This window comes from Eulemur rufifrons, chromosome 25 (genome assembly GCF_041146395.1).
Source record: "Eulemur rufifrons isolate Redbay chromosome 25, OSU_ERuf_1, whole genome shotgun sequence".
Classification (NCBI taxonomy): Eukaryota; Metazoa; Chordata; class Mammalia; order Primates; family Lemuridae; genus Eulemur; species Eulemur rufifrons.
Genome location: NC_091007.1, coordinates 458,245 through 484,923, shown reverse-complemented (window position 1 = coordinate 484,923; position 26,679 = coordinate 458,245). Strand labels below are relative to the sequence as shown.

General features: G+C 50.3%; 1 protein-coding gene across 3 annotated transcripts; it reads left to right on the top strand.

Moving 5' to 3' along the window:
- Positions 1–471: 471 nt before the first annotated feature.
- KLF6 (KLF transcription factor 6) lies at positions 472–7,628 on the top strand. 3 transcript variants are annotated; one of them, XM_069458635.1, is made up of 4 exons: positions 472–636; positions 3,266–3,713; positions 5,188–5,311; positions 5,798–7,627. In XM_069458635.1, exons 1-4 carry the CDS (start codon positions 535–537, stop codon positions 5,847–5,849), a joined length of 726 nt encoding a protein of 241 aa, XP_069314736.1. In that variant the 5' UTR covers positions 472–534; the 3' UTR covers positions 5,850–7,627. The 3 variants fall into 3 exon arrangements, with proteins under 3 accessions (XP_069314736.1, XP_069314735.1, XP_069314737.1); XM_069458634.1 differs by having other exon boundaries at positions 3,266–3,839; positions 5,798–7,624; XM_069458636.1 differs by lacking the exon at positions 5,188–5,311 and having other exon boundaries at positions 3,266–3,839; positions 5,798–7,628.
- The last annotated feature ends 19,051 nt before the right edge of the window (positions 7,629–26,679 follow it).

Below are 26,679 nucleotides of genomic sequence, written 5' to 3'. Positions count from 1 at the left end.
GCTCTCCCGGCGCCGGCTCCCCGGCCCGGCTCCCTCGGCCCCGGCCGCGAGCGGACGCAGCGCTCGGCCGCGCACCTCCCAGCGCCGACTCCTCCGGCGCGCCGCCGCCCGCGCCTTATATACCCTGCTAAAAATAGCCTGTGAGGCCGCCCTCCAATCGGCGCGGGCAGAGTTCGAATCGAGCCAATGGAGAGGCCCGTGATGGAGAGGCTCGGTCACGCCAGGCGGGGCCGCGCTGTGTCGCCGCCCGCGATTGGCCGCATCTGACGTCATCGGCGCGCGGCCCCCGGGCCGGGCGCGGCCGGATTGGGCCGCGCGGGGGGCGGGCGCGCGGCGGGTCACGTGGCGGGGGCGGGCGCGCGGGCGGGGCGGGGGCGCCGGCGGCGGAGCTTTGAATAGGGAAGTTTTGCGGCGCCGGCGCTCGCAGTCTCCGCGCCGTTGGCCGAGCCGGCGCTGAGCTGCGGGGCGGGCGCGGGGCGCGGGGCGGCGGGACCGCGGCCAGCGTGCGAGAGGCTCGGCGCTCGGGCGCCCGCCATGGACGTGCTCCCGATGTGCAGCATCTTCCAGGAGCTCCAGATCGTGCACGAGACCGGCTACTTCTCGGCGCTGCCGTCGCTGGAGGAGTACTGGCAACAGGTACGCGGCCGGTCCACACTGCGGGCCGGGTGCACCCTGCGCGGCTGTCCCGGGTCCACACTGCGGGCCGGGTCCACGCTGCACGGCCCGGTCCACACTGCGCGGCCGGGCCCACACTGCGCGGCTGTGCCGGGTCCACACTGCACGGCCCGGTCTACACTGCATGGCCCAGTCCACACTGCTCGGCCCGATCCACACTGCACGGCCCGGTCCTGTCGCAGGGACGCACTTGGTGCCACTGCCAGGGCACTTTCTTTTTTTTCTTTTTCTTTTCTTTTCTTTTTTTTTTTTTTAAAGATTATGTTTTTGTTTTGCTTCTGGGTGCTTAAACATACAGTTTTTTAAATCTGCAGTGTTGCCATTGCCAATGTCTTTTCCCTTTTTGCAATGCTTCCTATTTCTCCTAGACCTGCCCTTTTTTTTTTTTTTTTTTTTTTCCTGCCTGCCTTATCTGTTTTTCTGGTTGGCCAGGGGAAAGAAAACAAAACAAAACTGTTTGCACACCAGTGACTTGTCAGTCATATGACAATGAGCCCATCCTAATTGCTTCAAGTCTCGGTTTGGGAAGAAGGACCTCGGTTTCCAGCATTTTTTTAGTGGGACTGGAATTTTTGGCATTGGACATTTAAGCAACTTAAATTTTTCTCATTCTCCTTGGTAGGATTACCGGAGGGGAGACAGACTTGTCCCATTGTCTTTAAAAAAGACAGAAGGAGGGTTTGGTGTTGTCTCTCTGCCCTGCTGTGGTGTTTGCTTTTTGTCAGAAAGTGAATTACCAGATCAAATATATTCGGTGGGTCTCTAAGCCTAGAAGGCTCTTGAGGAGGATGAAATGTGAAGTGTCGCAGCCTTCACACGCCCGCTTAATTGTACACAATCCTCTCCTGCCTTCCTCCCCCTCCCCCTGTTTTTTCCCCTCAAAGAAGCTGCTCCCTGGGACGTGATTGAAATTGATCTAAGTAGTTTCCTTCGGGCATTTGGGATTTGGGCAATGGGCCAGGCTTGGCTCCTGGTCGCCTTGTGAGGCTTTTAAACTCTCTGAGAGCTTCCTTCTGGTCCCTGGTGCCCATTAGCATAATGGAGATCTTAAATTAGCCAGATTATCAAAGTTTAACAAGGTCTCAATAAATGTGCTTTGCTGTTCCTCTGGAACATCAGTGAAATACATGGCTGCCTCTCTTCCGAACGCTTCAGTGTGCATTGTAACTCAGCTCTCTTAATTTTAGGGGCAAAAGAGAAAACAGCGATTGCTGATTGCTCCCCCTCTGCGTGCCGTGCGGGGAGTCTGGGGCGGGGAGGGCGTGCATGCGTTATGGTGGAAGGCACACTGCTCTCGGTAAGCAGCCCTCCCCTCCGCGGGCCGGGCTCAGGACGGTACGTGCCCTGAAAAAATCATTGCTCCAAAGAGCAGTTTGGTGTAGACACGTACATCTGTAGAATCGCCAGTAGTATAGACAGCCTTATATGGACATGCAGGCAGCTGATCCTAGTGAAAATCGGGGCAGACATAATTTAATCCTAAAACGTTTCCTACCATTTTTCTTTTCCAGTGGCTAGGAAGTTTGAGATGGTGGGGAGAGGGGATGCTGATCTCGGCAGTTGTAGCTTCTTGAAAGGTTGGTTGCGGGGCTGCGGGGGGGTGCCCTGTCCACGCCACACACTGCATGTCTATTTGAACCGGGTCCTTCCTTGGCTGCTGGTCAGAATTTCAAAAGGAAGTCTCCTTTGGCATTGCGTGAAAGAAATCGGAGTGATGACTCATCCAGTTGTGCTCTTGGCCAGTAGATAAAGTTCTTGTTCCTTGTGGGACTCCCAGCAGGGCCGTGGAGTAATTTCCCCTTGCCTCGTTCACCAGAGCAGATGGCTGTTCTGGAATTATTTCTCCACTCTGTTGTTGACGCTCCTTGTTTTTCTCTGACCACTGTAGAAGTAATTAAAGTTCTGTGGCATGCACGGCCCTGCACTCAGGAATGGCATTCTCTGAAAACACACTGGGTCTCAGCGACACAGGAAACGGGTGGTTTCTCTGCAGTTCCACCAATGTCCCCGAACGCGGACAGCTAGCTGCTGCCTGCTCCCTTGAGTGTGGCCCTGTGTCGTCAGCTGTGAACCCAGAGGGCCCGTCAGAACGCCCGTGTGCCGTGAATCCTTCTGTCCTGCTGTGTGGGTGTCCGTGGGGTGTGGATGGTGGGGCCTTCCTACTGCACATGGTTCCTGAGAATGTCAGATAATCTGGTTCTACCTGTTGGGGGGGTGTGTTTGTGAGGCTGGTTCTCTTCTGTGGTTACGGGAAACCCATTAGAAACATCAACACTGGTAACTATAACAACAAAAAAAAAACTGGCTTAGTGATCATCACTCATTGTGGCCATTGGTGCAACACTGGGGAAGCCTCGAGAGGTTTCGCCCTCTGGTTTTTCTGCTGAATTCTTACTCATTCCTAGAAACAGATTTCCTCTAACTTCCATAAGGACACAGATTATTAATGGCAGAAGGTTTTGCCCCTTGTAGTGACACTGCAACAGTTTCTCTGTCCTTCATCCCTGCATGGTTTTAGAAAAATGTGCTTTTCCTTCTATTTTCGGTAGTCCTGACAGTCACGTGCCTTCTTCTGGTTCCTTTTGCGCAGACCTGCCTGGAGTTGGAACGCTACCTCCAGAGCGAGCCCTGCTATGTTTCAGCCTCAGAAATCAAATTTGACAGCCAGGAAGATCTGTGGACCAAAATCATTCTGGCTCGGGAGAAAAAGGAGGACTCTGAACTGAAGATTTCTTCTAGTCCTCCGGAGGATGCCCTGATCAGCCCGAGCTTTAGTTACAACTTAGAGACCAACAGCCTGAACTCAGATGTCAGCAGCGAATCCTCTGACAGCTCCGAGGAGCTTTCCCCCCCTGCCAAGTTTGCCTCTGACCCCACTGGCGAGGTTTTAGTCAATTCGGGAAATCTGAGCTCCTCAGTGACCTCCACGCCTCCGTCTTCTCCAGAACTGAGCAGGGAGCCTTCTCAACTGTGGGGCTGTGCGCCCGGGGAGCTGCCCTCACCGGGGAAGGTGCGCAGTGGGACTTCGGGGAAGCCGGGCGACAAGGGGAGCGGCGACGCCTCCCCAGATGGCAGGAGGAGGGTGCACAGGTGCCACTTCAACGGCTGCAGAAAAGTTTACACCAAAAGCTCCCACTTGAAAGCGCATCAGCGCACCCATACAGGTCAGTCCCGCAGGGTCCCGGGAGGCCCCCGCTGGTGGCACTGCCGCCCTGCGCCGGCCCTGGGAAGGAGCTGCCAGCTCCGCAGGATGCGGTCAGGGCAGACGAGTCCTCACTTCCTCAGACCATTTTCGCCTAGGAATGGGGGCTTTTTGGAGTTCAGAGTAGAATCCTAAAGACTGGACATTTGAGCTGGATGAATGGTTAACGCGTTCAGATTAAACCAACAAGGCCAGATCACATTTTCCGTGGACACCCAGGCCTCTGCCCAGGCCCGCTGCGTCCACTGCGGCGTCCGTGCACGGGGTCACGTTGGGTTGCCGGAGGGCCGCTGGGCACGTGGCGGGCGCGTGCTGGGACGATGAGGAGGGTGTGCGACCTGAGCAGGACCCCCTGCTCTGCGGGCAGCGGGGCTGGTCAGGGGTGTTTGCTGGGAGTTCCTCTGTGTGTTCCGCAGCCTTTGTTTCCTGATACCACTTAAACCCACAAGAGCGTCTTAATGAAATGTGCTAACTTAGATGAAAGTCTCTGGGACAACTGGGGGAGAATCGCAGAAAATTCAGAGCTGGAAAGGATCGTAGAGGCCAAGGTGGTGCAGATTTCTCTTACCCATCCAAGAGCAAATTGCTGAGGAGTCAAACCAGGGTCCCTAGTGGGCTTGGTGACAGGGCTGGGACGGGGACAAAGTGGCCTGAAAACCAGGCTCTCCCTGTCCCAACACACACTCCAGCAGTGGCTTGGCAACTTTGTGTTCTCAGTAGCATGTTTATTGCACCCAGATTTATCATTTGACCAAAGAAGAAGGGCAGTTTGGCAATTCGATTGCCGTTAGAGGGTGATTGGAGGGCATCGAAATGGGGTTTCCCAGAAACTCATGACTCCAGTTTTGTAGAAATGTGGAAGGTCCCAGAGGAAACTGCAAAGGCTCATTCCACAGGGAAGTGAGTAAGGAACAAAACAGTGCTGGAGAGAAACAGTTTCCATGGAGAAAGCAATAACCCTCTGCCCTGGACAGGGCTGTGGGTTCGGCGGGCTGACGCCTCATCTCGAAAGTATTTTGCCAGTCTGAGTAATTGTCATCGTTGTGCCTTAATGTTGATTACAGTGGCGTGGGCTTTGCCCAACCTGGGTCCCTCAGACGACAGTTAGAGGCCTGAGGCTGGGTCAGGAGGGAGCTGGTGATTGTCCCCTTGGGCTTGGCAGACACTGTCCCTAACTGAAGCACATTATGCATTCTGGAGGCCGCTGGGACCCTGTCCTTGCAGACCGCCACCGCGCGTGTCGTCGAAGCTCCCCTTCCCCCCGCGTCTCAGTGAAGTCACGGCCCGCGTGTCATGTGCTCTCTTCCCAGGAGAAAAGCCTTACAGATGCTCATGGGAAGGGTGTGAGTGGCGTTTTGCAAGAAGTGATGAGTTAACCAGACACTTCCGAAAGCACACCGGTGCCAAGCCTTTTAAATGCTCCCACTGTGACAGGTACGTCCAAGAGGGCCGCATGGCCGCAGGTGCAGGGCCGTGGGAACGGCTGGGCAGGGAGAGCAGGCACGTGTGAAGGAGGGCCGGCGGCTTCCTGCCGTGTGCTGACGTTTCTTTCTAGAAAGTCTCGGATACGTTAACTGTCCGTGTTTAGGAAGAACTGTACCAGGTGTACATGAGAACAGAGTCATTTTATGGATGCCTTTTGAAGATTGGCGTTTTAACCATTTGCATATTTGAAGAATTAGAAATGAGGTCAGTTCAAGTTCTGTGAAGAACTCAGGGGCTGCAGATGGGAGCCATCTTCATGTACAGTCCTATAAGTCGGGATTTCCTGTCCCTGAAGATGTGGGCCAGGACCGGGAAGAGAGTCCCACCCTCCCCCTCCAGAGGAGTGAGGTTGGCAGTGCAGGGCAGAGGGAGCTGGTCTGGAACACGCGCACACGGTGGCGACCTAACTCGTTTGCTTCTGATTTGCCCCTGCAGGTGTTTCTCCAGGTCTGACCACCTGGCCCTGCACATGAAGAGGCACCTCTGAGGGGACAGAGAGGTGAATCCTGTGGGCTAAAAGGCTTCCAGGCTGCGAGACGGCCGTGGAAGGAGGGATGCGTGTTCCAGCCAAAGCATGCCATTTTGCACCCTACGCAGCTGCCTCCAGGGCCTCTCCTTGGAAGGTCTTTTGAGGGCTGAACACGTCATGTGAGAAGCGGCGTGGCACCCGTGGTGCGTGGTGTGTGGGTGACCCTGGACTCGCCACTGGTCCCTGACCTTCGAGTGGCTCCGAAGCCTTTGCCGTGAGCATGCGCCCTGAGAATGTCCGTGGTTGGGTTGGCTGAATGTTGAGGATCTATTACTGACTGTATGATGAGGCAGACTTTTTTGCCCTTGTGGTAGCAAGACTGCAAGGGACAGAAAAAAAAGTAGTTTGAATGTTTTGTGTGTAAGGAGTATACCATGAGATGAGGTGACCACCAATCATTTCCTGGGGGGGGGTGTCTGCACCTTAGAAAAAACAAAAACCAACAAACAAACAAAAAAAAAGACAAAAAAAAAAAAAAAGGAGGAAAAACTTGCAGGGTGGGGGAGTGGGAACTCAGGACCCCAGCGTGGCGAGTGGTATGATGTGGGGGGCGGGCGCCGCCCCCTTTTCTGTGTGAGAGGAGCCTTTGGTTGTCTGGTGCAGCTACTAAACGTGCAATGTGTCAAGTAGCTTGTTTTACTTGCTACAACAGAGCTCATTTGTAACCCATTGTATAAGCTGTGTATTTACAAATATAACACAATGATAACTTTTCCTTATAATACAAGAAGTCTTGCATGGTCTGGGGGACTATACGCTTTTCCATTTTCGAGTCAGGACTGCAACTCTGATTCCAGGTAACGGGCAGCCGCGATACCGTCTGTCTGACGCGGTGCCCCGAGCCACCCAGGCCTGGCAATACGCGACGTTTTCCCCTTCGATTTTGTAAACACTCCCCTTCCAGAAAGGCATTGTGCAGCATAGGGTTATTTTTTAAATGATTCTGAATTTGAATTAACTTTTTGGAGAATTTTGTGACGCCCTTTGAAGAAACGAGACACGTGCTCTGAGTGTCCAAAAGCCGGGGCAGGGAATTTGCCGGTCTGATGTTACATTAGACGGAGAACCTAAAATTTTTCTCGGTTGGGTGGATACAACCACTAATGCTTAGAAACTGTTTTCTCATGCAGCTATGTTTCTCTTATTTATGCCTTGAGGACTAATTTCTGGTTTTCTAGCTGTTAATGCACTGTTCATCTTCATAATGGTGCCTTACGCAAGTGACCCCTGACGGGGGTCTCACACAGGGGTGTGGGTGATGCATGCTTTATTAGGGCTCTTTTGTCACCTGGCATTGTACTGTATCAGTGTATAACACAGTAAAAAGCAAATCTCCTTAAGGTCCTCCTTCACAAAGACAAATAGATGAAAACTCCCTTATAAACATGTCAGTATTTGTTCGATATTTTAGACAACTTGACTGTCAGTGTTACAGTGGAAAACACACGATCACTGAAAAATCTGACCAATTCTGCCACCTTGAGACTGTCATGTAGACCTTGCACAACAATTGTATAGATCACACACCGGCTGTATTTAATATGTAATAGTTTCACACATATTAAAGATACAGAAGTATAAAAAAAAAAAAAAGCAAACCCGATGTTAATGTATTTGCTTAAAAGGCACAAGTTTCACATATCTATCTAGTTATCTGTTGGTAATACAGAAAGTATACTACTTTTTTTTTTTTAAAAAAGTGGGCGGAATTCTTGTGTGTGTATATTTGTGTGTATAGTATGTGTATGTGTGTATATATATATATTATATATATATAGATAATATATAAATATTTTTTTTAAGGAGCAACTAGAATGTTTAGCTAGAAAATTCCACAGCCTGTGAAGAAATATTTCAAAATGGCCATAAAGGAGGTGAAGATGAAAACTATAATCTAACTTTTATAGAGGCTTTATCTTTAATTTAGCATTTGCTGAAGACTTTCTTGGCTGTCCCACACTGCCGAGTTTGGCCCGCATTTTTGGCAACTGTGGAATAGGTACCTGTGGCCACTCGGAAGTGGCGGGAACAGAATCCTGGAAGCCCAGCTGGACTCGGACACACTAAGGTTTTGATTTGAATTTCAGCCTTATTAGAAGATCTAACCTAAGAGTAAGCTAATCACAGGGAGTCTTTTTTAGAACACTTTTTATGCAGATGAAGCTATTTTTTCCAGCACGTAGATTCTTCCAGTTTTTCCAAGGAGTAATTTCCCCAAATTGGCATACCACAGCACGGACAGCTGATCCTTCGCAGCTGCTGCCGTGTGGGTGCGGATCTTTCTTTATATATATATATATATATATGCATATATATATACACATGTGAGTCTGCCGGGTTGGTATTTTGTTTGATCTTCCTGGAAATGAGCAGTGATGAAAGCTCACATAACTGGTTTTTTTGTTTTTTGTTTTTCTTTTTTTTTTTTTTTTTTAATCTGGGCTGATGAGTACATTTACCTAAAAAACCCATTTCATTCTGCTTAGGGGGAAAATGCACTTTTCTTTTGGCAATTCAGAATCCAAGCACTTGATTTGCTGCGTTTTGGAAAACTCCTTTTTTGGCCCTGCCGTGTGCTTAGCCATAACAATTCCATTAAGCAAGAAGGTAAACAAAAGACAAAAAAAAAAAAAAAAAAAAAAAAAAAAACTTGCACTGGCTTGCCTCACTTACGAAACCCGCCAGAGCTCTCTGGCTGGGTGAGGCCGCCTGCGATTTTCACAACGCGAGTACACAGAGAAGTACATTCTGTTCAGGTGATGACTGAGCCTCAATCAAGCAGAAACTTTTTGCTTGAAATTTAAAAAAAAAAAAATTTCTATTAGTGAAATTCCTTTCTTTTTCTTTCTTTCTTTCTTTCTTTTTTTTGGAAGCACCCTGTTATCTAAAGAATCTTTGTAAGATTTTTGTAAAATTTTGTTTTACAAGATTTTATTTGAAATTGTTTTTTGCAAGATTGTTATATTTCTGTATGAATGTATTTTTTATTGGAATAACATAAAAGAATTCTTATCAGCATCTTGAGTCGGGTTGTTTTTCGGGGGGGTGGGGAGGCGCGGGTGGTTGAACAAATTCCTGCTGGATTAGTCACCCCGGCTTCCTCCCGGGGAGTGTCCACTGGCAGCCCTGAGAGCCCTTTGCCTACCCCGGTCCCTTCCTCCCGACTTCCCACAGCCCGTGCCGGAATGCCGTCCACTCTGACGTCCTGAAATGCATTGAGTTCTCTCCTGCAGAGACACAAAAACAACCGCTGGGCTTTGGGGCTCAGGAGGGAAACACATGCTGTGTTTTGTCTTCCTGCCACTCCAGCCAGGGCATACACTGTGGAGGCACCTGCCCAGGGACACGCTTGCCGGGCTTCCTTCCACGCCCCACGCCCCGCACGCCCGTTCCAGCTCAGCAGTGAGAGCCGGGCCTGCCGCCCCCACCCACCTGGCCGTGCACACCTGGCGGAGGTGTGTCTGGGAGGGTGGAGATGGCAGGGCGGGGACTCCAGGCCGGACAGCCGTTCCTACGGCCTTCCCCAGCCCACTCTTCCTCCACCCCAGCCTCCGTGGCTCGCGCAGCCCAGGGGGACAGAAGGTAGAAGATTACATCACGGCCAGATGAATTTATGCCTTTTTTTTTTTTTAAGCCCAATGGGATGCATTAAATGTAGAGGTTGTTTGAAAATAAAGTAGGCAGCGTTGTGTCTCTTAGAACAGCGTTTCTAGCAAGTAGCTTTAGGTGTCAGCCTGCCTTACCTGCCTGGCTGGATCAGTGTGAATTGATCCGTCTGGGAGGCCCTTTTCAGATTACACTAAGCCAATCGGTAGTGATGGGGTAAAAATCAATGTGTGTTTCCATGGAAACGGGCTTCTCAACATCCTGCTCCGTGTGACAGGATGTTCTCCATTTTAGGCGGCCTCAGTGCTCACTGCTCCCCTTCACGGGGGAATCTTCGTTTTGCTAAATGCACAGAATTTATGCAGATTGCTTTTAATTTTATAACTGCAGAGGGGACGTTTAGATGTGTGCCCAGATTGGGAATTTTAAGTAATTTTCTTTCTATAACCGGGGTAAAAATATCAGCCACTGGGAGAGTTTTGGCGGGGCGCGGTGGGAGGGGCAGGGGGCACCCTTGCCAGGATTCCTGGGTGTGTGATATTCCGAAGCACATGTCGGGATGACTCACGGCTGGATCGCCCTGGCTGTACAGTCTAAATAAAGTCTTGGGAATCATTCTCGGCTACTGTTAGGACTTGACCACTTTGTCATGCAGAGACTATGCTGAACAGCTACGTTATGTTCAAATAAGGCTGTCGGGAGAGCCGCACCGCGCGTGGAATCGGCTGCGAACCTCAGATATTTATAGAAGTGTGAAAAAATTTCAGTCTGCTTCACCAATTTTTTGAAACCTAGCTAGAAGAAAGGAAACGTTCGAGCTCTAATGAGCTGTGTGCTTTTGGGCAATTTGCTGAGCCTCAGTTTGCTTATTGCTAAAAGTGTCTGGGCCAGGTCACATGTAGCTGGCATGTCCTACAGCACTACAATTCTGTGGTCGGTGAGTACAGGGTGGACGTCAGACTACACACCCACTGTCTTCTGAGCACTCGGCTCGGATCTAGAAAGCTTTCCCTCGTGCTGCCGGGGGAAGTCTTGTTGGAGAAAGTTGCTCTCAAACTGCAAAGCAGAACAGTCTCAAATTGCCCTTTGCCCTTCTAATTATAGTTAAATTATTCAGGCATTTGCTGCTGTATGGTGTACTATTATTTTATTAAAGAAAAACTTTAGAACGTGCTATTGTGGCCATACATGGACCCAAATTCTCTCAAGTTCTCCCCTTCACCAATCCTGTCCTGTATCCAAGTTGACCTATGGGCTTGAAGGACAACAGAGGCAATTGGAGAAAATTTCTTACTTTCATATTTTAGTTGCTATAGAGAAAGAACACAGTTTCCATACACAGCGACTTTCTTAGGTATCAGTGTTAGCCACCGTGAGCTATTTTTAAACAACCATCTTTGGCAAACTGAATTATGCCCGTAGCAAAATACGATGGTGAAAATGATAATATCTACCACCTGCTTCTCGTGCCTTGACCAGGAATTGGGCAGGCAATGAAATGTGTATGTATTTCCCATGGCAGTGCTGGGTACAGCAGGTTTTATACCCATTTCACAGGTGAGGAAAACTGAGGCTCCCAATGGTGACGATACTTTCCTGAGGTCACTCAGCTAGGGAGAAGCACACTCAGTATCCCGTCCAGGTCTCTTAGATAACGAAGATCACGTTTTTAATCACCACCCTCCACTGCTTTCTGCCTTGCCCCACCTCTCCTGAGAGGCTGCTGTTGGATCTGTAGGATTCACCTTAAAATGACGTTACCTGTGTGGAACGGAGACGGAGCTTTCTCAACAGTTCAGAAGCACCAGTGCTGTAAACTCTGCTGTCATCCTGAGAAACACAAAAGTAACCATTTTGAATTGCTTTCAAGATATGAGACAGATGGCAAGGGTTTATTTTTCATGTTTAAGAAGATAGGGAAAGCAATTGGAGACGCGGCCGCCTGCATTAATTGGCAGGAATCACCTAATGTACATAGTTAAGATACAAAGGGAGGAAAATTAGGTCCATGCATCACACAAATGAGGCAATACAACAAAGTGTATTTAACTAGGATTTATTTTATAACAAGATCTTTCTGTTTCCCTCCAAGTTATTTTAATGAGGATGCTCTAAACGTCTGTGAATGAAAAGACACAAAGGAGAACAAATGTGGGTCCCACATGTTCTGATAGAAGCCACGCCGGGCTGGGCCGTCGTCACTGAAGAATCTTCACAAAGGACAGTTTTAACCAGAATGCCAGTCGCCAGCCTGAGTCCCTGCAAACGCCAGTCGCTAAGCCTTGCACTGCCTTCCCTTTATATAATCAGGGCGACTACTACAGGCACGTGACCTCTATCTACAATTGTTCCTGCAGTTAAGAGCCCCCATTCAAATCTGCTGTGAACAATCAACTTTCATTAAAAGCTCAGATAGGTAGAGAATGGGAAACTGTACATTGTCTTTCATACCATTTTCCTAAGATTTGTCCTTTGTTGATGACAAAGCACATTTCTTGGTGACTTGCTTGTACCAACTAAGCACAGCTCTGTTCCCTTGATTTCTTAAGTTTCACGTTACCACATTTCATCGGGTTGTGCAACATTCGCTTCCAGACGTGCAAGCTGGCTGGTGACACGCGCTGACAGTATCAGCTGGCTCGCGCGGGGGCCAGGCTGCCCAGGTGGCATCCATTCCTCTGATTGCGTCGGTGAGGAGACGGGAGAGTGGGCAGGTGAGACGCAGGGCTCGGAATCCTCCCTTTCAGACGGGAATTTGAAAAACTCTTTCCCATCATCCCCACCTTCCCTTGTAGAATTCACCATCCTCCCCAAAATAGGTTGTTTATTCATAAGCTCAAGCTAGAACAAGCCGGCTCGCCGTGAGACATATGTGTGCGTGTATGGTTGCTAATTTAAAAAAAAAAATCTAACTCCTTCATTCAGTAGATTGCCTTTGGGCAAAATTCAGATATATAAATCATTTAGTTAAGGTAAATAAAAAGAACATTAGTGCGAGCTACAGATTTAAAACAAAGAGCTCTGAGGATGCACATTTAAATATCATGCATTTAAATGTCCTCATGCCCTGCGGTAAGACGGAGGCAGGAGCTACTTGAGGATCTGTAGGGCAAGCGGCCGCTAGGAAGTCCAGCGTTTCTGAAGTTGCTCCCAGCAAAGCCCCTCCCACGTGAGGGGAGGTGGGCTAAGAAGGGTGGACAGAGCTTTGCTGTGCGGAGCAGCAGTGTCAGCAGATGGTCCCCCAAACACACAGCCAATCTGTCCCCCAACGTACAATGCAGCTGCCCCCTCAAGGGTCAAATACAGCAAGGGGGTGGGGGGGCGGGGGACTGTAAGAACGAGGCCGGTCGCATCCGCCACCTTACTAGAAAGGTTTATGGGGTTTCAGAAAGGAAGGAATGCCCTCGGCTTCCGGTTCACCATTAATCAGACATGACCCAGCCCCTGCCAATCCGGAATGTTGCCTTTTAAGGATGTGCGTGTTTTCCTGACCGGCCGGGATGACACCTGGGAGTCAGACAACGTATAAGAAAGAGGGGAGATTGCTGCCCAGACACCTCTTTCTTCCAACTGTGAGTTTCCTTGGAAACTTTTAACAGTAGCACAATCTAGGAGTTACTGTTTTTAAGGGGATTTCTAAGAGGTGTATTTGCCAAGAGTGGACATTTCCCCCATCATGTTATGGGCAAGCGATGTGTCTTCCCACATGGAACCTACCAATAAAGAATTTCCCAACTCCTGGCCTTGGGGTTGTTCCTTAAACCCTCTGAGCTATGTTTTTCTCATCTCTAAAATTAGAGTAATGGGAAACCCTTCAGGACTTTCGTAGAACGAGAGATAAGGTCTGTAGGGGACCTGGTATGTAGCCTGAAATGTGACGGATCATCAATAGCTGATCTTTATCATTATGGGGTGGTGGGTATTTCTCTCTTAATCAGGAAAATAATTCTTGTTCTTCCCATGGAATGTACTGGAAAATAGAAAATTGGATTTTTTTTTTTTCTTAAAATGAGCATTAGAAAAAATTCACTCCTGTGTAGTTTTTACAACATAATTTTCTAGTCAACTCAGTGAAGTATAAGCATGTTGTAGTCCCATCCTATCAGGGAAAATTATGCTTATTTTTATGTTCTATAAAGTAGTTTCCTCTTGCAATGCTTGCCGTGCTACTGTAATCTTACAGGAAGGAAGTTCTGCAAGTCTTTCAGTAAAACGCTTTCCTGTCAAAAGCCTTGAACACACTGACCCAAAAGCAGCACTGGATTGACCAGCAAATGCAGTGAATTGAATTCACTGTGGTTTGGACAAAGGACAAAGGACCCAGAAGTCACAATTGTTCCTGCACTTTTCACGCAGAGCTGTAAACCCTGAGATTGGTCCAATCCCGCTGAATGAGGTGGCCCCTTCTTAAGCAACCACTGAACAGATGTCTCCTCGTGGTCCTCTGGAATTAGTGCATTATTTATCGTGTTCCTCCCACCAAATGAATCATGTGCATGATACTTCCTACGTCACACAGTGTTGGCGTAGGTTCTGTCCAATTAAAATTCTCAAGCTTACATTCAGATGTACTTGATTTATTTTCTTTATTTTGTTCCGTTTGAATCAATTGATTTTTGTTTACTTGCTTGTTTATTATTTTTACCACCTGTCTCCATCCAGGTATAACTCCCACAAACATGCAGCCAACGCCTCCCTTATCTTTAGGGGAAGTAAAACACCATCTATGGGCGGAGGGTTTGGCTGTCATTGTTGTTGCTTGGTGTTATCATTTGTTGGTCTGTAGAATAGTCTCTCTGGCAGTTCTCTTTCCACCAGCAAGCGCTGTGGTTCCGCCTGGTGCAGACCACACCTCTGAGTGGCAGGTGACCGGCGTGGACTCTTGTCTGATGGCCACCCAGGGCGGGCGGGCAGCCACTGTTATTCTCCCTGTGCGGGGCGACCCCGAGACACAGCCAATTCATCCCCACCGTGCGTCGGGCCAGAGCTGGAGATAAAACCCTACCCATCTCTTTCCACGACCACAATATGCTGTGTTTGGCCATTTTGTTAATTTCTCAAATGCTGCAGAAGTGGCAGGTGCTGCTTTATAAAACACGTGGCAGAACCACCTCTGTATTCTGTCGTCTTCTGGCCGCGGGCTCACAGACCCCACCTGGTCACCGTGCAGGTCCGTGATCCGTGACGGCCACCTGGGGCCGCGTGCACGTTGCGTCTGCTCACCTGCTGCACAGGCCATGAGCGCCCGCCAGGTGCCAGGGAGCCGCTCTGTCTTCTCCTGCGTGTCGGCTCCCGGCGGAGCAAGAGCCCAAGGCTGGAGGGTTGTCTTGTCCTCAAGCCTTTGCTCATGTGGACTGACCTCTTCCACCTCTGCCTGCTTCCAGGCCACACCAGCCGCAGGGAGTCTCTCTGAGAACCGCATGGGATCCGGCGTCTGTGACTCCGCCCGGGATCCGGAGTCTCCGACTCCGCACCTAGAAATGCTTCTTCAGCGAATGCATGAGTGAAGGAACAGCTGAATCTGCTTTCGTTCATCGCCATTTCACTCTTTTCTCCAACAGTGCAAAGACATTAATTCTAAGGAAGGTCTCTAAATAAACCTAAGAATTCATGTGATCCAAAATATTGGCCTTCTTCCGGTAAGTTTTTTGCCTTAGAGGGGTGAAGACCGATCACCCGTTCTGGGTTTCGTTCTCTTCCTTCTCCCCTTTCACCTGACATGGAAAGGTTGGGAGAAGAGGAAGTGGTTGGAGGTCAGAGGAAAATGACCAGGGAAATCCACAGACCTGTCAACCTGGGTCTGGACAAGACAACATCGGCAAGCACAGTCTGGGCAGTGTCCCCCGTGTGAGCTCTCTGTTTCGACTTTGGATTAATTAAAAGGACACCCCCCACCCCAAACCAACAGATGCACTCGGTTCTCCAGGAAAGGCCACATGCCTCTGAACAGAGCTACTCAGGGCAATGAAAGTGAAACCTTATTAAAACAGGTTCTGTGTTTGTCATTAAAATTTAAACAATCAAGCGTTCTGACACATCACTTCTACACCAAATGCAAAACCTTTCCTAACTCCGGATATGATTCTTTTGCCCACGAGGCATACATGGGGTCCTCCCGGATGACTGGTGAAAATGTCTGCAAATCCCAAACCTCCTTTTCCACAGGGAGCTGCCTTTTCCTTGCAAGCCACTTGATGTTTCTTCGACTGCATTAAAGCCGAATGGCCGTCTTTTCCTCCAAGGTCAACGGGATGATTAAGCTGTCCCCGCTCATCATGTACTCGTTTTAGGCAGGATGTTGCAAAGAGCGTGTCGTCTTTTTCCAGTTAAAGGTAACGCGATGCACCGAGGGTTTGAGATGGAAGAATGGAGTTCAAGTCCCTTCTTGGGGTGCCTGCGTACCTGTGAGCCGCTCGAGGAAGCTCCCAGAATCTGCTTCTCCTTGGCGGGTCACTTGGAGGAGGAGGTCGAACACCTGTGTGGCCGCACCTGATCCAGTTGCTGATAACTGCGAGGCCTGAGGACGCGTGGCCTCCCTCTGCTTTCACCCCAGTGGCTAACGTAGAGGAGGCTGTTTCTGTCTCTGGTCCACAAACCATCACCCCTTAGCAACTCTTTTCCTTTCCGTCAAGTCTCTGTGGTCAGCCACAAGGCAATATCCTTTCGGGAGATCTCAGCAACAAATTAAAGGCACTGGAGCCTGAAGGCCCGGTCTCCCGACCCCGCCCGCTGCGTGCACTTGGGCCAACGTGCTCCGCTTATCCAAGGTGGAAATCTCGGCCCTCCCGAATTCCTCGGACCGGTGTGCAGCTCTGCAGCGAATGCACCGAAACACACTTTGTCTGGGAGGAAGAATGGCGTTCAAATACCATGATGCGGCCACTTTCCACCTCCCTCCGCCTCCGTTCTCTCATTTGTGACGTCGGGGTCCATGACAGCAAAATCGTGGGGGGTTGTTAGTGTCGGAACCAACATATGAAAGGAGCTTGGCCTACCACTCGGCACTCGGGGGGTGCCGTATATCACAGCCCAGTGAATAATATGAATATTACTGTCATTTCTCCCTTGTAAAATAGGAAAAATAATTTTTAAAGGCGCCTTCCTGGAATTGCTACGCAGGCGTCTCGAGCCCTCAGCTGTCCCTACTGTGTGTCTGCGCTTTGCCACCCCTGCTCCTCCGTTCCCAGAAAGTTCCCCTAAACAAGGACGGACAGAAATGAGCATTGCTGCACTTGGCCGTGGACACATCCACCGGCTTCTGGTCAGGGCTGCTGCAGTTTTCTCTGCTGCATCGGCAAGTCCTGAAGACCTTTGCATCTTGGCTCCGAGATCAGTCACGGTTTTTACGACCAGCCCGCTGCTGGGAGCTCTCTCCTGAGAAAGGGGCCGGGGCTGCTGGCGGGGCAGCACCGAGCTAAGATAATGGCATCACTAAGCAGTGGCTCAATTTTGTGGTGGCCACCATGTTTTGAAACGATCAGGTCAGCCCTTATTTGCATAACTCCCAGGCACAGGGTGCTTTGCGTACACTCTGTGCTGTCGTTGTGAAGGTCAGTGCCGCTGTGGTCGAGAGACGGAGAACTCGGAATGCAAAACAGCCTCAGGGAAACAGAGCGGCCTCACCGAGGCCCCATCACCTTCCCCCGCAAATAAACCAGCTACAAGACAAATATGGAAATAATTTCTGCAGTGCACAGGTCTCCAACAATGTTTGCATCTGCACAGCGAACAGGCCGGCTACCACCGTGGTGATGTTTCCATTTTGCATCCTGACCTCTTTCTGGGCCCACTCCCGGCCCCGGGGTCCCCCCCCTCCCACCCCCGTGGCCTCTGCTCTGTCTGTTTCCACACCTGCAGGGGCATTTCCGGCAGAGCAGGTCTCCCACCCTGCGGGGTGAGTGCCTTGGACAGGCCTTCAGTGAGAAGATGGATGTGCTTTGGAATCCAACACTTCGGGATTCAGATGCCGGCTCTAGAAATTCCTAACCGGGGGAACTGGTGAAGTCACGTCAACAATGGCAGGTTCAACCCCTCTCTTTCTAGAATGGGCATTGGGATGTCTCCTCCCAGATTTGTTGTGAGGACAACGGATGAGATTCTGGGCCTGATAGTCACGTCCAGGACAGCCCTGAGGCTGCTGCCTGAGACCCCAGGAGCTCGGATGCCTTTGTCTGCGGAGGATGGAGAAGAATTTACCCCTTGGCAAGAGCTCCGGGCCCAGTGGTCGGAGTGTCCTGTCTGCGTTTCCAGTTCAATCCTGAGTGCTCCCATCTTGCAGATAAGGATGAGGCTGTCCGGATACTGCATCCGACTCCTGTGGAACTTAGACTCATAAAAAGACCCAACTCAACAGGCCCCTTTTAATACTCGGACCCATCTCGGCACTGAGACCTTTTGTTCTCTGCTGCTATTTTCCATGCATCTGAAATATGAATGTCATTTAATCTTACGTACTAAGACCACAACATTAGCTAGCATCAGAGCTGAGATGAGAACTCGGGATTTCTGGCTCAGGGTCCCGTCTGCTTCCTACCGAATTGCCTTCATCTCAGCTTCTGCAACCGTGGAAACCTCGGGCCAATCGTGTATGAGTGAGGAACGGATCCCAGCAGCATCGCCCCCACCCCATCTACCTGGACTTGCACTCTCCATTGTTGTTCTTCAGTTTTCACATGTTATTTCCCCTCCCACCACCAAACCAAAGAGCCTTTATCTCGTATTCTGTGAGCATCCCAAGCTCAGCTCCCGCGGCTGCCGGGAAAGCAGTGCGTGTGCGGGGCCGTCCTGCTGTGTGGCTGTCAGGCCAGGCAGGGAATGCTTTGCAGTGGGTAGATTTTTGCCTTGATCATAGACCATTTGTGGTCTTCGATAAATGAATGGGGGTTTGCATTTTATGACTGTGTTCAAGTTTGTTTTCACACCCGGAAGTTAATCTTAAGACTTTCTCCTGCTCACTGTAGTGTACTGTGGTTAAGAAAAGCAACAATTCGCCTTCAGGTACTGGAATATAAACAGAAGAAAGAGTCGTGTTCTAAGTCGCTCTTCCTACATTAAGGTTTGGATACTGCTGCTAAACCTCCTTGTCTGAGAGACAGATTTTTAGCTTTCAGTGGCCAAGAACTCTCTCTAGGCACCTCTCCACGCCTGTGCTTAGGATGGCACCAAGGACAGTCATCGAATCCAGCTCCAGGACAATAATTTAGCCTGGAAGCTGCACAAAGGATGGCTTGAGATGTTGTTTTCCTCCTCACCCTGGAGAGCCACGAAGCTGCAAGGTGTTGTGTTTCTGGATGGGACGACAGGCTCCCCACTTTTCACTGGGCTTCTCCCACACCTGTGTGAGCACGCCGGACGCCACCGTGACCGCAAACGCCACGGCTATGACAATCGCCACCGTGCCGCATCCAGTACACACCTGGGTGAATTTCAAAAACCGAGAAAAAGAGAAGCACGTGGTCTTAGGGTTGGGTTTAGAAAGTATTCTTTCTGGTGAAAAAAAACCTTGAAGACACCACTGAAGGGTCTGCCTTTCCGTTCCTGATGGGAAAATTTGAAGAGTCACTTCTAAGTTCAACGTGTTTCTATAAAGTGATCTAAGATTTATTGAGCTCATGTTGGTCAGATCCTAACAGAGATTATTAAAAGGGTGTGGGGGCGAGGTTAGGAGGATTCTGGATGGTTGATGCTTTAACACAAAGGAAGCTAAATCTGAATAACATCAGAGAAACAGACAACAGCAGCAAAAATCAGCCTTGTTTTTCTTCAAGTTGCAAGGGTGGCTCATTGCCCGAAGTTCTGATTCGTGGTCATGTTATTGCATTGGCCACCTCTACATGTCAGACATTGTCTCATTTTATTCTCCCCAAATCCTGGGGGCAAGAATGATTGGCCCCACTCTGGAATGGGGTTCTGGAAAGGCTCAAAGCTGTACTAGAAGCCAGACCAAAATCCAGGTCTTTACTCAGGGAACACGCTGAACCCTCAGGACTGCAGGACAACTGAGGTCTCAGCCGGTCTCTCTGAGCGCAAGTTTTTCCCAAAAAGCAGCTTCCAGCCTGGGAGACGCTTCCCTGCAAGGTGACAGAGGAAGGCGCAGGGACTCCCCTCCCTGGACTCACACCCACCGGTGGCCCGTGAGTCAGAAGACTGGAACCCGGGTGGGGCGGTCCAGCCAGAGTCTGTGCTTCGTCGCCCATTCATACCTGTTCTGGGAAACTGTCTCACGTCCTGGAAACGGCAGCCTGACATGTTTCACCAGGACTCAATTTCCTGGGCGTGTGCCCAGAAAGAAACCACGCCCTTCACCTTCTTGGAAAAGGAAAGACTCATAGGAGACTCCCAAGGAAACCCCAGGAGAGTCCTGCAGAACCGGATTGTTGGGTGACTGCGTACCCATGGGAGACAGCAAGGGGGAGCAGGGACGCGGGTGGCGGACGGATCCCAACCCGAGCGGCCCCAGCCTCTGCTGACCCCTCTGGGTCTTCAGGGCAACGTCTGTGATAAAGGGAAACACTTGTGCGAACTCTGCGAAGTGGGCATTGAGCAAATACTAAATCCCTTTCTTTTCAAATTTGCAGAATTTAATTTTTCTAGGGGCGAAGACAGAATCGGTCAGGAATATGCTGTTCAGGAAGGTGGTCGACACACAGGGGCAGGTTTGCTGGAAATAGGAGAGCAAAATGCAGGTCACTCTTACACCTGCTGTCACGGCCGCGCCGGGTGCTTTGGAGTTGCGTGGCCGGCGCATCTCGCACCCAGATACGACAGCCCTCGAGTGCTGACCGTACCCACGACTATTTGCTAGAATAAGACATTTCCAGAATAATTTGTTTTTTAGGTGGTTTCATATTTGTGTACATCATGTTCCTAAATGTTATTTTGCCCCCGTAGTTAATCCAATGAAGCGACCGTTGTTATCCTTATTTCCCGGGGTGTCCGTGACCTACCGAGGATACCCCGGCTTCCATCTGTCCTCCTGCCACACCGGCTCTGCTGTGACCTGTGACCTCCAATCAGAAACAATACAATCTGCAAGCAAACGTAACTGTAGTATTGCCCAATAAATAATCAGTGCTAATTAAAACGTACTGACATGATAAATATTTTACGTGGTGTGTTTCTAACAGGAGAGCGAGGCTTTGGGCGTCTCTTCTCATTGGAAGTGAGCTCTGGATAGATTCAGACAGGTCTTGATGCAACTGTCCCTTCTAAGGAGCAGGTGGGTGGGAGGGTCCCGTGCAAACCGCAGGTACAAACTCCACCTCTGCTTCCCAAGACCAACCTTGTGCTTCAGGAATTCCAGCTTTATTGGTAGCGTGAGGAGGGCAGCGTCAGCTCCTTCTTTTGCAAAGTGCAGAAAAGCACACACCTTTGACCTCCCAATGCCTTACAGAACGGGCACAAATCGAGAGTTGGGTGTCACGGGAATTATAAAAGTTGTTTGCATGCATCTCCTGTGTTTTCTAGCTATGCCGGTTCCGCAAATCAGAGGTAAGAACCCAAAGGATAAAAGTCTTAACCAGCTGGGCAGGGACCTCTCACAGATCAACTTGACTTAAAAATCTTTTGTTCAACCTATTTAGTCTCGAATTTTTAATAAACTTGTCAAATTTATTTTTTGCCTAACATGCCTTTCGATGAAGTCGATGATGACTTTATCTCCATGTGCTTTTTAAAAAAATGCCCCAAAATGTTGGACCTGGAAATCACACAGAATATCAGGGTCGGAGGTGCTTTTTTGCTTTCTGAAATAAGGCAGATGAAAACATTAGGCTAAGTGACACTGAGTGGAGTCCGGGTCAGGCGAAGCATCCCAGAAGCAGGACCTTTTGTGGAGAAATATCACCCTTTTTAGCTCGTCACATGCAGAGCAGGGGAATGAGGCATGTTTGCTGTTTCACCGTCTTCAGAGTCAGTTTTAAATCAAGAGAGAAACCAAGACGGCTCAAGGGCTCTTGACCAAAAGAAACCAGCAGGCGCTCGGAGACGTGCGTGCTTTTATATGGCCTGTGCAGAGGGAAAGCTGTGATTGAGGATCTGTAATTTTTATTTGCAGACTTTCAGTTCTGCTCTGATTTGGTTCCGTCTTTCATTTCCTGTACAGAGCGTGGGGCTGAGACCAGCTTCTGGGCGTTTCTGCGCCGTCCTGCCGGCTCCGGGTCCGATGCGCGAGGCCCCCTGGTCGGCGTCTGGACGGAGGCCTGGGGTTTGTTCTGGGGGGCTCTCCTGGGGCAGGGGGTGCGTGCTCTGCGGGAGGGGCAGGTGTGAAGGTGTCGGTACTGGCTCCCTCCAGCCGCAGGACCGGGGGCCACACCGCATGCAGAAGTGCGAGCGGGAGAAAGCGCCGTTTCCACGGCACGGGGAGCTGCGGTTTGGAACCCAACGAGAACCAGAAGATTCGGGGGAACTTGAAAGTTACCCGATGCCTTTGGCTCAGAAGTTAAAAATTCAATTTCCCTTCATCTTACGCTCTACAGAGCCTGACTCCTGAACACGCACCCCTCCAAAACCCCCCCAAAAAGAGCAAAAAAGGAAAGAAAGAAAAGGAAGGAAAGAAGAAAGGGAGGGAGGGAGGAAAAAGGAAAAATAGTATGTTTTTTGCACTTTGAAAAAGAAGGAACTGACCACGACCAGCCTGCAGTATTCTCCTTAACGCTGATAATTAAGCACAGATTCCTTGGTTTAAGCATAAATCTGTTTTAGGGGAAAAAAAAAAAAAAAACTGATGTGAGCGCAGAGCTGGAGGTCCCCGGCTCTGCCGTCTCGTTCTGGCCGGGGAGGAACCAGTCCCCGGCCGTCAACATGCCAAGAAGGGTGAGAAGCCCGGTTGTCACTCGGGTGTGTTCTGAGAATTATTTAGAACGTGCTTGGAAAAGAAAACAAAAAAATATATATATATCCTTTTATGTTTTAAGCAACTCAATATCGCAATTATCTAAATTTTGAGCGAGACCGGGGGTAAAACTCATAGCATGTTAGCTGGGCCCCCACCGGCCTGACACACAGTGTGTTCCTGTCCAGGGACTCACCTCCCAGCACAGGTGAGTCACCGGGTTCTCTCTAAGGTCCTGAGAAGATCTTCTTAGAATGATGATTACAGCGTTCCTTAGACTCACCCTTTCCTGTTAATGATGATACGCTGCGGTTTTGGAGGTAACCGGCGCATTCCCTTCATTTCAAAACCTAATTTGCTGTGACCAGGGCAGGCGAGAGTGGAGGGGGCAGGATCCACAGGGCTCTACATCTGGGACGGCCCAGCAACCTCCACCCATCACTGACAAGGTCACGCGCAGACCGCCCGAGAAAGCGCCATGGCCTTTCCCCGTCTCGCGGTTGCCCCTGCGGGACGCGAAGTTCCCCGAGGGCCAGTCGCCCGGGGCCAGCCTGCGGCCAGCACACAGAAGCAGCATCAGTGAGAACGCGCAGCCGTTTGGAAGCGTAGTGGAGACGGCCGAGACAAGGCAACCACAGCGAGACATCGAACTCCTTGGAGAAGTCAAAACAGCAGAGGAGAGACAGGTGCTGAGCTCAGGTGACACAGTAAAGCCACCTGGCTGGGCACCTCCGCTGGGCACGTGGTGAGCCTGTCACTGCGGCGGCGGCTGCTGTTCTTATGCCTGGAAAACATAGTGTTCTCTGTTCTTCGTTTCCCTGCACTTATTTATTGCATTTTCTTCATCATTCCATTTGCTTAAAGTTCCGGAGAATCCACATCATAATGCCATTGATTGAAAGAATTAGAACAGACAGCTTCCCTAACAGCGAGACAGAGCAAAAATACAGCCACTGATTCTCTCTTACCGCCCTCCCGGGGCGTTGGTGTTAAAAAGCCAGTGTGGCCCCCTGTTTCCTGACTGTGCTCTGCTGTTGGAGATGGTTGTGTGTGGAGTCCAGCCAGCCTGGCTCTGCTCGGACGGAGAGACCCGAGCGAGTCATCTCCCCGTCTCTTCCCATATGAAAGGGAGCCGGCTTCTCCCTCCAGAGCTGTTAGGAGAGTTTAATCCCATCCGGGGCTGGGCTCATGCCTGTAATCCTAGCTAGCACTCTGGGAGGCCGAGGTGGGTGGATCATTTGAGCTCAGGAGTTCGAGACCAGCCTGAGGAAGAGTGAGACCCCCCGTCTCTACTAAAAATAGAAAGAAATTATATGGACAGCTAAAATTATATAGAAAAAATTAGCCGGGCGTGGTGGTGCATGCCTGTAGTCCCAGCTACTTGGGAGGCTGCGGCAGGAGGATCGCTTGAGCCCAGGAGTTTGAGGTTGCTGTGAGCTAGGCTGACGCCACGGCACTCTAGCCTGGGCAACAGAGCGAGACTCTGTCTCAAAAAAAAAAAAAAAAAAAAAAATTCCCATCTGGGCACGTGCTGGATGCGGAGTTTGCCCTTTGGGAAAGGGGCGTGCTTTTATTCCTGCAAGATGTTAGAGAATTCCGTTCTCCTTTTTAAGGGAAATTTCCCTCATAGGAAAAAGAAAAGGCCTTGTTCACTCACTCTGGGACTTCACTCTCATAACAGATAAAAAAACAGGAGAGGAGGGCTGGGTTCCCCTTGTGTACTGGGTGGGGCTTTCGCCAGGCAGGCGAGTGACGACCGCCATCAATTTCGGGTCCCCTTCTGCAAAACGATGACCCTGGCAAGGCAGCGATTGCAGCGGACATGCCAGGGAAGAGGAAAGAAAATGTACAGAGATCTGAGAAGGGTGCTCAGACGCAAGGAGCTGTCCGATGTCCTCCTGGCCAGCACCATGCGGGTGTCCCCAGCTGGGCCGGAGGGTCAGCTGTCAGCCCTGAGTGGACCATTTGCTTGAATTGTCTCTGTGAGGTCGCTGAGCTGCCGCTAAAGAGGAGGCAGAACAGGATGTCAGGCTCCGGCTCAATCCCGAGGATTGCACAGGGTCCGCTCTCATTTTACTTCTCTCCTTAAAACGTCTTTACAAATGTAATTAGCAGGGAGTCAACTGTCAAATCCATCTTTCCACAATCGGATCTTGGGTGGCTTTTGGATTGGATTTTGTTTCAGATTTCCTGCTGGCTCGGAATTTGCTCCCTGTCCCCCTGCTGTCCCCAGCAGGTCTCCGACCAGCTCTGCTTTTAGACCCAGGTCAGCCCCGAGTGTCAGACGATAAATTATTAGCTGTGACTTCAAAAATAGTCCTCGAGACACTTTGGAACCTCTGATTTCTCCCGAGCATATGGACGTGAATCTACGCCCTACCTTTGCAGCCGACGTCCCCGTAAATAGAACAGAGCAGGTGGCAAACGCCACCCATGGCGGAGGTTTCTGGGTCTCCTCGAAGCTCTAAAACTTCACATGGGGTCATGCCGGTGGCTCACGGCGTTGGGTGGACACACGCTCAGGTTCAGGGACGGCGACGTGCCTCGTCCCCCACACGGCTGTGACGCCTTCAGATTCTTCGCTTTGCTCACACACAGCGCAGCCGGGACGGGGACCCACAGAGCCCCTCGGCCCCGTCAGAAACACGCTTGTTCTACGTCGTGCTCTTCGATTTCTATTGTTGCCACGACGCTGACGTCAGATGGTGGCAGCGCATGAGACCTTACAGCTCACCTCCATGTCCTCCCCAGGCCAACGCTTCTGCCGGCAGCAACTGTCACATATGACGTTTCATAACATTGGAGAACATCCAAACAGGGGCATCCCAAACTCCTCATTTTACAGAAAACAAACTGAGACCTGGAGACGGTAGAGAAGCGTTACCAAGGTCGTGGTAAACCTCTGACGATATCTGGATTCCCAGGCTCCCACGTGTGTGCAGATTTGATCACGTGATGCTCTGCCTGACCGTAGCCGGTGCGGGTAAGCGTGGTGAGCGTGACACAGAGAGATGCACTTGTCGTGTCGCCACTTCCATGGGGGTTTTCGGTTGGGGGGAAGGAGATGAGACAGGAAAAGGTTGAAAACTGAAAATCTCTGCGATCACCTGGCGTCATTCGCTTTGGTCACGAACCTCATCTTCAGGATTGGCCGCTGTGGGCAGGAATCCCGCAGGTGGGCAAGGAGCTGTGACAATGGCATTCTGCTTTCCAGAAAAGGGTCAGCTGTCTTTCAGTCTTGGGGGCATTTCAAAAAAGAAAGGGAAAAAAAAGGCAACAGCAGTGTTCAGTTTTGTATGATGATGATGATGATGATGATGATGATTTTTTTTTTTTGGAGGAAATTGTCTTTCATACCAGATTTAAAAAGGAAGGTGATTTACAAAGTGGCACATTCAAATATCCACCGCACTGTTTGTTCAGCTGTAGGCAGGTGAGAGGTCGGCCTCCAGTTGTTGACAGGGAAGGATTTAGCGAGCAAAATACCTTTATCATTAAATATTATCTTGTGGAAATATTTACCAGGGTGTAAGCGCAGAACATTGTGCTAATAATGCGGCCCATGGATTTTGAGCCATAATCCAGCCCCGCAGAACAATGCACAGGAAAAGGCCTTATTTTTATCAGCTCTCGGTGTGCACGCTGTTTGTACGTAAGGCTTTGCCCACTGGCTCTGTCTCTTGTTTTGAACTTCGGCTTTTATGAATTACTATGGTTCTCGTCGCACAGAATAGCTTTTTATTGCTTCCCCGGATTAAAGCGTAGAAGAGCTTTGAGTTTGTATCACAAAATACGCGTCAGTCCTGGACATTGAACTTGATTAAAATCATCTTCCTACGAGCTGCACATTCTCACTTCTCCGCCTCCCGGCCTCGGTCGTCTTCTTACTTTCTGTGGTTTTCAGAGTGAAACAGCAGAGTCCACAATCGAAGATGGTGAACTGGGGAGGGTTGTGACGTCCCACTCCCTGGAAGCCCCCGTCCAGGACCCTGCCCAGCGGGGATGGGGTGAATTCGGGGGGGAAAACGAAGCCGCCCTCCTTGTCCCCGGGTAGTTCTAGAACCCGGCTGCATGGGCTTCCCGCGTGCACAACGCCAGGTGTTGCGTTCAGGGTCCGTGAGGGGCAGGTGCTCAGAAACGGATGCCCAGGATGCAGGGGAGCCTGGAGAGCAGGAAACAGAACTTCAGTAGGGTCCCCTCCCCCGCCCTTCCTTTAATTCAGAGACAGAAATAGAGCTGGACAGTGAAGTCAGGCCGCAGGTGGCCCAGCCTGTCACTCTGCTGGTATCACAGCCTCGTTCCCGCCGGGATCCCTGTGACAGCCTCCTGGTCGAGTCCTGGGACAGCTCT

Bases quoted from the DNA above. Each gene is read 5' to 3' on its own strand.
- KLF6 (XM_069458634.1), top strand. From the start codon at position 535: ATGGACGTGCTCCCGATGTGCAGCATCTTCCAGGAGCTCCAGATCGTG. The intron at 637-3,265 runs GTACGCGGCCGG...CCTTTTGCGCAG, and splicing joins TGGAGGAGTACTGGCAACAG to ACCTGCCTGGAGTTGGAACG. The intron at 5,312-5,797 runs GTACGTCCAAGA...TTGCCCCTGCAG, and splicing joins AAATGCTCCCACTGTGACAG to GTGTTTCTCCAGGTCTGACC.